The sequence below is a fragment of the Pteropus vampyrus genome, unplaced genomic scaffold (assembly GCF_000151845.1).
Source record: "Pteropus vampyrus isolate Shadow unplaced genomic scaffold, Pvam_2.0 Scaffold217, whole genome shotgun sequence".
Classification (NCBI taxonomy): Eukaryota; Metazoa; Chordata; class Mammalia; order Chiroptera; family Pteropodidae; genus Pteropus; species Pteropus vampyrus.
This window is the reverse complement of record NW_011888998.1, coordinates 3,511,485-3,522,570: the sequence shown is the minus strand read 5'-3', so window position 1 is coordinate 3,522,570 and position 11,086 is coordinate 3,511,485. Positions and strand designations below refer to the sequence as shown.

The window sequence follows — 11,086 nt, the reverse complement described above, 5'->3', positions numbered from 1 at the left end:
GTGGTTGAAAGAAGAGGAATGAAATAAATTATCATTTACTGAACCCCTGCAGGTGCCATAACCTGGACTCCATGCTTTGTAACTCTTATATGACGTACAGAGAAACCCTGTGAAGTAGGTATGGCTCCAGGTGATTAATGAGAAAACCAAGGCGCAACGAACAAGGTGAAGTAACTTGTCCAAGCCTTTCCATCTAGGACATGGTAGAGCCTGATTCAGACCCAGCCCCGACTTCAGTAACCCACCCCCTTGGAGACTTCAACCTCAGGCACAAGGATTTCTTGCACCTCTGCCCTTCTGAGCTTTCTTCTTCCTTAGTTTGGTGCTGCCTCACAGATGGATGCAGCTTAGTCACCTTCACCACCAGGCTTAAGCAGTTATGCTTTCCTTCAGGAAGCCTTCCCTGAAAGCGCATTGATATCACCCCAGTATGAACTCCTTTGACTCAAACTGATTGCACCAGGCATCTGATTCATGAAATCGTGGCCTTAACGTCAGGAGAGACCACTGTTCACACCAGTGTCCTTGCTTCCTGCAGGTGACCAGCCAGCCCCATCTGACCACATCCTGGGCCAGGAAGTTCACCACCCACCACCATTCCAATTTTAAGAACTCTAATTGCTGGAAAGTTCTGCCTGGTGTAAACTTCTGGGTGCCTGAGATGGAAATGTGGAGGGGGAACAGGAGGAGAAGGGGAGGCAGGAGCAGTGTCATGGTCTCTCCCACCATCCCTCCAGCAGATTCTCCCAAAGTGGCAGCTTTCAGCAATACTCTACAATGAAACAAACTGAACTAACAGCGATGAGACTGCAATGAAAACATGTTAGTGGACACACATGAAAGTAAGGCGAGGCAGAGTGCCTAGGAAAGATGGTTGAAGCATCTTTTATCTCTTTGCACCAACCAGCGGGAAAAGAGCTACCTCCTTCACCGTGGAAACACTTCTGGTCCAAAGGTTTCACTTCTGCTGTCTCCAGTGTTTTCCTGAGGATAAGCTAATCTCACTTGAACATTAAAATAAATTTTTGTAAATTTGGGATTTAAATGATTTTCAATATTTAAAAGTGTATGATACAGTCATTTTTTCTGGAAGCTTATTTGTGAGTTTTATTATGGTCATTTTGCTGTGATTCAGGTGTATCTTGTTGGCTTGTTGGTAAGAAAAGTAACCTAGTGCTATAATTTGTTCCCTCACCATGTGATATATAAAAAGTGAAAGAAAAAAAAAAAAGCCCCTGAGGCTTCAAACTAAAAATTTTCCTTGGTTGTCCTCAACCCATAGCCATTACTCTCTGGGGAAGTTCATCTAACCAGCTAGAATTCTGCCTAACCAAAGTATCAGGCAGCCCACATGTTTTCAACTTGTTGACAAGAAGGTCAGAAAAGGTTGTCAATTCCAGCAACTTTGTTGACTACATGCCCATGACCACTGGTCCTGTCACCTGATGAGAAGACAAGTATGATTTCTCCTAGACTGTCATTTAACTGTTGGTGTGTCTGTCTTCTGTCCCCATGAGCCCATTCCATGAGCATGTGGAGCCTGTCTAGCTCATCACTGAATTCCCCTACAGCCCTTAGTCTCTCAGAGGAGTCCTGCCCACCTCTCCAGACTCATTTCTCACCCACCCCCTTATCTATCACACACAGTGCCTGGCTTTGCAGTCCCTAGATTTCACTGTGCTCTTTCACATATCAGTGTCTTTCCCCTTAACTGCTGTCTGGCTAGGATGTCCTTTTTCTCCCTTCCCTGGACTTCCTGCTAATCGTGTGTCAAATTATATTTACCTCTTCCCTCCAGGACATCCAGTCCACCACACCCTCACCTTCGCTTACAGCCTTTGTCACACCTCACTATACTTATTATATCTTTACAGATCTTACAAAGTTCCTTGAGGGAAGACAGTGTCTTTTCTTCCTCTTCCAAGCTAGCTCAGTGCCTGACACTTAGTAGGTGCTTAAATGTTACCCTCCTTCTCTCAGGTTGCTTTCACCTGTTTCAAAGGATGAGCAAACTTTACAAACTGCAGTGCTATCTGGTGATTATTATCCTGGCTTCCTTCAGAGGAAGAAGCCTGGGCCTCTCTGAGTTTGTATTCCACCTTCTTTAGGGTCTCAGCCTTCCTATTCCAGGTGCCCTGGGTTATTTGGGGGCCTCAGCCTTTCTCTGTTCAGAGGCTGCATGGGAGAAGAGGGGACTTTGCCAAATTCCAGGGCAAGCCCTGGGCCAGCTGTACAGGGACCATTCACTCCTTTATTACTTTCTGCATGCCTGACTCAGCTGTATTAGGAACAAGCTGCCCCTGTGTATGCAGGATAAATTCCGGTTGATTTTTCCAGTCTTCAGAAAGATATTAAGGAGGTAAAGGAAATAGGGGCTGCAGGCTTGGCCCTAGAACTCAGGCCTTTTTGAAGGTGGAACTACTCAGGCCAGAAGAAGAGGCAGCGACTGCCTCAGGCCTCCCAGCAGGACCAGGGCTCAGGCCTGCCCAGAATAGAATGGATGTTGCCAGTCAGGAGCAATTTGGGGACTAGTTACTCACCCTCACTACCTCCTTCCCAAGCCCCAATGGGCTTCCTCTCCTGCACATAAACCTAGAAAGGAAATCCCTGCTTACCTCCTGGCCCTGATTCCTTTCCAGCCAGGGACGCCTGGCTCTTGGCTCCCACTGCTTAGACCCACATGTTCTGTTTTCCTAAAAGCAGTGTCCTTGATCTCCCCAATTCCCCAATGCATCCCACAGCCCCTTCACAGTCTAATATCCCTTCTCTTGGAAGACATTTTGGAGGTCAGCATCCTTCTTCTCACAGAGAGGGTAACACAAGGTCCGGGGAAATTCAAGTATGGCTTCTGTCACACGGCTGTCTCCCGACCCCTCAGTCTCCTCTTCTAAAACTCCCCAGGCTCCCCAGCTCCTCCTGCTTCTGTGAGAGCCATGGTACTCTCATAGCCATGTCTCTGTAAGAGCTCCAATCAGCGGTATTGATGCCTGTCTCTCCTTCGAGGTATGTGTTCCTTGTGGAAAGGGACTGTGCCCCAGTGGATGTTTCCTAAACAAAGCGTTTCAAGCTAGAGATGAGTGGTAGAGCAGAGCCCAGGTTTCCTGAGAGCTAACCCAGTGCTGTCCCTACCGAATCCTACACCATCCACTCCAATTCACTCACTACCTACACGTGTCCAGTTGCTTGGGTGTTTTCCAAGCCTCTCCCCAATGCCCCCAGCCCATGGCAACTGCACAAGATCTGATTAGGGGAGGATGGTCAAGTCTTGGGCAGTGGCAAATCAGGCCTGGGTGAGGAATTCAGGCTGGTCACTGGGCTAGGGAAAGAGCAAGAACAAAAACTTAAGGGCCTTTGCCCAAGGCGGGTAGTGTGTAAGGGGTGGGCATTAACGAGGACAAGAGTCCAGAGAGGTCTGAGACATGGAAATCTACAGAGCAAGGACCGACAAGACAGTAACACCAACCACAAACAGAGGTCAAGGGTCCAGACCTTAGCTATTGATTCAGCTGAGTTATCACCCCTCTGTGGTAGGCACCAGAGACCCAGAGCCCCTGGCATCAAAGAGATGACTGAAAGGTCCGGGGCTCACTCAGACCCAGAGTAGAACTGCACTAGTGGTTTCCTGTCTCCCAGGCAGCACAGCTTCTAGATGGGGGTGGGTTGCATGGGGGTAGTTAAGTGAACTCCTCTGCCAGGGTGGAAATAGAGCTGTGAGAGCAGAAGAATCTTAGCAGGAACAATACACCCACGTAGGGCTCTCAGTTCCTGCAATGCTCTCATTGAGGAGTCACGGATTTAATTAGATTAGAAGAAATCTCTCGCTTTTCTTATTTAAAGTGTAAAATGTTTTACGTGTTGGTGGGGAAGGAGATAGATGGTAAATAATAACACACTAACACCACATTGTGAAGACTCACTTCCACCCCTAAAAGCAGGCATGGGAAAGCATGGGGCCTTAGAAGGGGAAACCTGGAGTAGAAGCAAAGGCAGGAACACAGGTTGGCCAGAGTCACCCAGCTCCTCCAGAATGGTGGTCACTTGATTCAATTTTACTGCCAGACAATCTTCGCTGTGAGAGTACGGCCCTTTGGATACCCACCGTCAGCCCCAGGAAAAGTAGAGCATGGGGAAGAGAGGGAGGATTCCTTGGGCTCTGGAAAGATACAGTGGTCAGGACAGGGACCCCCCCAGGGGTAGTCAGGCCAGGACCAGGCCAGGCTTCCCTTTTTTTCTCAGCCTCATTCTGTTTCTCCTGAGTTTCTTCATCCTTGGCGTCTTGCATCTTGTCTGGCCTTGGATGAGCCACAGCCCCACAGCCAGAGTTATCAGGAGCAGGAGAAGGAACAATACCTTGGTCAGGAGGCAGAAGGAATCTAAGGCCTTCTCCAAAGGGTAGCCAGGATCTGGGACAGAAGAAAAAAGGAGAGGGGGCTCACCAGCAGGAGGGGCGAGGTCCGGATGATACCTACCCCAAATCCCACAGTTGTGTCTCAAGTTCACAGTCAGTTGATATTCCTTTGCAGGTGTCTCTGGAAGCCCAGGGACTGAGATCTGGGGAGCAATCTCAAGCTAAGTGAGAGAATAAAAGAGACTTTGGAAGTTGGGAGCTCCCTCCTCAATCCAAAGGTGAAGTCTCTATGGGAGGGAGTTAGGTTCTTGATTCCATGTACTCTCTTCAAAAGAACTGAGGGAGGGAGGTGGTGGTCTTAAGGGCCTGCTGTAGCTCAGAGCTGTCTGGATTCCTGGTACCTGCACAGAAGGTCCCAACGGGGATGAGACGGGAACTGATGTTGCTGATGGGGTTGCTGGCCCTGCAAGTGTAGGAGAGGGCATTGTCCCCAGGCCTCCAGAATGTGTGGAGGACAGAGCCTTCATGTGCTGTGTCATGGCTATCCTCCTGGGACATCCAGCTGTAGGTCACATCCAGGCCTGCCTTCTCTACAGAGCATGTCAGGGACATATTACAGGAACCTTCCTCAGAGATCTCAGAGTTCACAGTGATGCGTGGTTCCGACAGCCGTCCTGGATGAAGGAGGAACACAAAGCCCCGAGGTAATCAGGGGTCGGGTCTGTTATGCTAAGTTCCTCAACATTGGGGTACAGGCGCTGTCCTCTGTGAGCCCCTCCACCCAAACAACAAATAAGCAAAAACTAACGAAACCTAGCCACCATACAACCTGTGCTTCCAGAGTTCCCCAGGCAGCTGCTAAGGCAGACAGAGCTATCTATGGCATCTTCTACCTCCCCTTTATTCCTTGCCTTCTCTCTCTTTCTCTAGCATCCCACTTTCCTCCAAACTTCATTCTGCCTCCTTGATCTCAGAACATATTGTCACCCTCCTGGCAACATTTATAGTTTAATCAGTGTCTCTGCAAGATTCAAGGCAGAATTCCAGTCAATGTCACAGGGGCTAAGAAGAAACTTGGGTTCAAGTAAAGAGGAGACACTGATTAACAGCCCTCAAGTCACACAGGAGGATAAAAGTCTCCAGAATGGAGGTGACATTCACCCCAGGATGCAAAATCTCACTGGGAGAGGAAGGTCTCCTAGATGTCTACAGACAAAGCCTCTGAACTCACTTTCTCTGTGTTGGGCACCTCCACAGGAACAACCTCCATGCCCAGGGCCTTGCTGTTCTAGGTTACTTCACCTGTGGTGGCAGCCTAGATGCTGGGGTCAGGCACACTGGAGACAATCTGCCTTCCAGTCCCAGCCCCTCAAACCATAACCCAACTCTGACACCCCTCCTCCTTTGCATGGGAAGCTCAAGAAAGCCAGAGGAAGCAGATTTGTGGTTCCTAAAGTAAACTCACGGTAGATACGTAGATTGTAATGCTGTGTGGTGGAGATTAGGGATGTCCTCAGGTTAACTTGAGCTTGATAAGGCCCTGAGTCCTCCCAGCTCAGATTGCTGATGTGCAGGGAGTAACTGGGATCCAGGAAGCTCACTCGACCCTGGTAGTGAGAGTTGGTCACCGTGATAGTAGCTGGATGTCCCTCTTTCCCTGGCACCACAATGGCAAGCATTATGTGGGAAGACCAAATGATGTCCTCAACCTCTTCAGAGGATGGTATTTCCAGGGGAAGGCTGATGGACTCCTGAAGTACTGCAACCACTTCTTTGAAATCCACACCATCTCCAGAATCCCCTTTGACTGCAGGTAAAGGAAGAAAAGAGATGCAAACAGCCCAGCTAGTGTCTCTGGGCTGCTGAGCCTGGCAGCAGGGCCTTGGTCTCAATCTCAGTTGAGTAGCTTCTATGGCCCCACACTCAATCTTGTCCTACAGCTGCCTCTTCTAGCTTTAGCTTTCTGCTGCACCTGACTTGAGCCCCTACCAGGGGTTGGCTTCCATCTGTGCCCTCACCCTCCAAATTTTACCTTCTCTTTTTGCCATCTTGGAGCTGTTCTTCTTCTCATATCTCCAAGTTTCCTCATCTCTTGGTTCTGCCCTGAAGCCATACCCTATTCCTCTTCACTCCAGAAGAGCTAAAGCATTCAGCCCCACAGGAGGTGCCTTGCTAGCCCAAGGCCCAGCAGAACAGAACAGAGTGGGAAGGATACACTTCTGTCCCAGAGCTGCAGTCTCTCTCACCTTCCCGAAGCAGCAAGAGGAGGAGCAGCCACGGAAGGGCCCCCATGGCAGCAGCCCTGAGCTCCAGACTGTGAAGAAGATAAACTGTCAGGAGGCTACAAGATTCAATGACTGAGGAGAGGGAAATAATTCTCACCCTATCTCCAGCCCTCTAACTTCCTCTGTCCTCACAAAGCCCCTCCCCATCCTTCTTAGGAAGAATTCTCTCTCTGAGCCTCATTGTCAAGATGGTTTACCCAATGATTCATGTTTCCTGTTCAGCAACTCAGCTCAGATCCCATTTCCTAAGTGAAATCTTCCTAGAATCCTCACCCTCTGTGTTCCCAGACCTCCCAGGCATATCGCCTCCCTTGAACTCTTAGAACACTCCTTATCCAGCCTTTGAAAGTGCCTGTGTTGTTTGATCATTTGATCTTATAAACATCTTTATCTCCATAGAAAGACTCCATTTTGGGGACATCTCGTATGCCCCACCATTTCTGGTTCCCATACTAGATGCTTGTAGCAGTCAACTGGTATTTTTGGAATGGATGAGTGAATTAAGTCTTTCTATTTCAAGCCAGTTATGTTCCCAATTGAGAGACTTATTTAGAGGAAGAAAAAAATTGACCCTCTTAAAAAAGCAGTTTGGACTGGAGAGCTGATCGAGGTTGTTAATATTATGGAAAGACTTTAAATCATTTTGTGAGGATATGATCTAGATCAAAACTATAGGAAATGAGATCGAATGTAAGTGCAGGGAATCAAAAATCTTTCTGATGGTCAGAGCTGTCCAGGACACACTGGGTGACTTTGGGAAGTAGTTTCTGGCCTTGCTATTCAAACTAAGACTGGAAAATCACTTGCTTGAATATTTTGCAACATCTCTGGCATTGGATTGCATATAGAAATAGATGTGAACAAAACCAACTCCATCTTTGTATCCTGAAGTTTTCATGCTGGACCTTTGACCAACCTTATTGTCCTTAGCAAGCATATCAAAGCTTTCTAGTTGATGATTATCTATGTTCTTTAAAATGTAGTCATAAATATTTTTGTTAATAATGGCCAGAATGAGATGACAACTGAGATAAATATCAACCAGGTGATTGCACTGATAATAAACAATCATCTGTCACAAGATCATCAAGAGGTACGGTCCCTGGTGCTACTACTGCCTTCTTGGTCTTGTCAATCATTTGTACCTGAGTTACACTATTTAAAAAGTACTGTAATAGGAGTCTGTTAGTGGAGAATAATTCGCACAGAAGTGCTGGGTTATCTGTCTTCTCCAACCCTACATTCCTGTAAGTAAATTACCCTATAATAAATTCTGTTTTATAGTCTATGGAGTTGCCTGCCTTGTCTCTCAATACCTTCTTGTTACAGTGGCCATTACACCTTTGCCTCACCGTCAGGCAGAGGGATACTCAAACTAGATAATTTTTAAGTTTCTTCTAATACTCAATTCTATGAGTCTGTACTGCAATGAGGAAGCAAGAGTGGTGTCTCAAAACTAAGGGCATAGAGGAGGCAGAAATACCCAGTTCTGGTCTCATGCCAACATCTGACACCTTTAGGTTAGCAAATTCAGCACTCAATCAAATTATTTATTGAGAAGCTTCTATGGCTCAGACACTGTCCTAAGTGCTGGGGGACCAAGAATTTTAGATCATGACTTCATGGAGATCATAGGTTCACAGCTGACCATGAACTGTCAACTACATGTCTGATGAGTCCTACCAAAGGAAAAATTGGGGAGCCTATAACAAGGGGGTTTAGCAAAGTTCAAGCCAAGAGGGTTGGGGAAAAGCTTTCAGGGAGAAATGATATTTATGCTGAGATTTCAAGGATGAATAGAATCTTCTAAGTGAAGAAGATAATGAAGTAGTTGTAGGTAGTTGTTAAAGTTCAACTTATGAACATCGAACCTTGGGGACTGGGGTTTTTGAAAACGTAGGTCAGGTCTCAGCCTGAGTATGAATACTTTTTATGTAATCTTCCCTTTAAAAAAATAATAAAATTAAAGCAAAGGGGAAAAAAAAAAGTCACGTGCATAATGTTCAGAGTTTCAAGGGTGAGTATATCAGTTAGGTTCTCTGAGAAGCAGATGTTGGAGTTAAGAATGAAAGAGGAAGAGTTATGTCTATAAAATATAAAAGGGGAAGGAAGCAGAATTGAGCAAGGAGAGCCTAGAACCACAATTCAGAGCAGTCTCTGCTCCCTCAGCAGGAAGGTCTGAAGCTTAGAGCCAGCACCCTCACTGCGCATGGTCACTGCCTGGGCCCTGCAGGCCCTGCAGCTGGAGGCTGTCAGTTAACTAACTGCACCTCCTGAAGTTCTCTCTTGAAAGGAGGTCCAGGGGCACCTTCATTGCTGCCACAGTGAATGTGCCGGTCAGCCAAAAGGTAACTGTTCAGATTAATTAACCCCATCTCCAGAAACAGTGAATTATGTCTTTTGAGAAAAGTAATTTCAGCCCCCTGCCCCCATCCTCACTAAGCCCTCCCAGTCTAGTGTGGACAAAGTACTTTTCAGGGCACGATTTTCAAGTGCTCTGAAAATCTGATTTTCATTCTAGCTCATAGATTGTGATCACAATGTAACCCCATTTCTGCTTCTTACTGCCTCATTAATCTTACTCAGTGAAATAGTCTTCCCTGCCCCAGGTAAGAACTCTGGCCTTGGTTTCTGGTCTCAGTTCAGAAATGAGAACTTTCTGTGCTATGTAATATACAAAATTCCAAACTTGAATTAGAATCAAACTTGTCCCAGTGTGGGTCTGTTTCTTGCAGAAGCCTACAATGGGAGAAGAGGAGGAAGCTCCTCTTTGCTATCAGCTTGCTCCTCCACCCCTAACCCTAACCCTAATCCTAACCACATCCCTCAAATCACCTCCCCCAACTCCTGTCCCCTTGTCCAGGAGGGTAGGCGGACAGGGTGAGGTGATGAAATTGTTCTTATCTGGCTGAATGGTTTTGCTCTCTGCAGGTCTGGCTGATGGTTAAGATGAACTCTTTTCCCTTGAAGGACAGTTGTATGGATTCTTAAGAGATTCCACTGGTTCCCTCTCTTCTACCCTTCACTCAGGGTGAATGTATCTCTATTCTGGGTGGTCCTTTGAAACTCCTTCCTCAAACCCTGGACACCTTGGCCATACATCTCGTCTCTCCTCTCCCCTCCGGCTGTCCCCACTGTATAGCACCCAGGCCAACCAAGCAGGTTGTCTCATGGGTGGCCACCAGTTGCCCAACATTTCTCACCCTGACGGATTCCAAAATCTACAACACCACACCGCACTCCCAGCTGTCTCACAGGAGTCAGATCTCAGTCTGCAATGGTTTTTAGCTCTCCCAGGCCAGTTTTAGGCTCCCGTTTCCACAGATCCTCAACGGCAGGGCACATATTTTGAAGTTCTTCAAGTCCTTTCCTTGAAGTCCCCCTCACCTGTCTTCTGGTCAGAGATAAAACATCATCTATCCTTTGGGGGAGGAAATGAGAAATCACAATAAAGTAACAGTTATAGCAGGTCTTTAAATAATGATGTTTTGTTCAAAGTTGTTTCATAAACATGTTGGTGAAAATAAAAACTTAAGTCTTATTTATATCAATTAGACTGTAGTAAAACTGGTTTCGTTATACACGGTTTTGCTTAGTCTCTAAACCTATCAACGATATTAAGTGAGGACTTACTCTACTTCCAAAGAAATCTCTTTCCAATCTCCCTCTCCCAACTCTCTAACCATGGTTGAATGAAGGGGTTCCAAGAGTGGTGACATAGGTTCTTCTTCATTACCATTGTGAATTTCACAAAGGGAAGTCTCCCTCTTACTGCCTTTGACCTCCTGATACCTGTCACATAGACACTTTAGTGTAACCACAGTGAGGAGAGTTGCAGCTGACATCTGGCTTGTAGCATACACTTAGGGTTCCCTTACCACAGCCTTTGACCCAGCTGATCTCTGCATTGCTCTGGTGGACCGTTTCATGATTGTGCCCCTGAACCCCAAAGTTTACATCTCTGTTATTCTGCTTCAGGACTTTCTCTGAAGCAGTGGAATGTCCTCAGCCCAGGTTCAGTACAGTGGAGAAGTGGGGGGATAGTGCAGATTATGGGGGTGACCCCTGCCAAGCAAGTGCTGAGTTGGTGGCTAGATGTCCCAGCCTCCCTGCCCTTTCACGGGACAATTCTGAGGCTTATTCTCCATGATTCTTCAGAGGGATGGAGCCCCGGCTGCCTACAGTGGAAACCAGCCATTAATATACCCTCTACTCCTTTTCTCCCTTCAACGTCTCATGTTCCTCATTATTTCAGGTTTCCTGGGTCATCTCCCAAAAAGAGTTCCTCCTCCCAAGTTCTCGTCAAAGGCCCTCTTTGGGTGGAATGTAGAATAAGAGACTATTATACATGAAAAAGTAGTTGAGCCAGTAAAATTTAGACTCCCTCTCTCTTCTGCCTCCATCTTTAGGATCAAATAGTCAATGAGAAATAAGCCTTTCACCCCAATTCTTC

The 11,086-nt window shown here is 46.8% G+C and overlaps 1 protein-coding gene across 1 annotated transcript; it reads right to left on the bottom strand.

The window, feature by feature from the left end:
* Positions 1-4,031: 4,031 nt before the first annotated feature.
* Positions 4,032-6,748, bottom strand: SLAMF9 (SLAM family member 9). Its single transcript, XM_023538313.1, has 4 exons — positions 6,595-6,748; positions 5,814-6,155; positions 4,750-5,022; positions 4,032-4,403 (listed from the first exon to the last, which is right to left on the bottom strand). Exons 1-4 carry the CDS (start codon positions 6,638-6,640, stop codon positions 4,198-4,200), a joined length of 867 nt encoding a protein of 288 aa, XP_023394081.1. The 5' UTR covers positions 6,641-6,748; the 3' UTR covers positions 4,032-4,197.
* Positions 6,749-11,086: the final 4,338 nt, after the last annotated feature.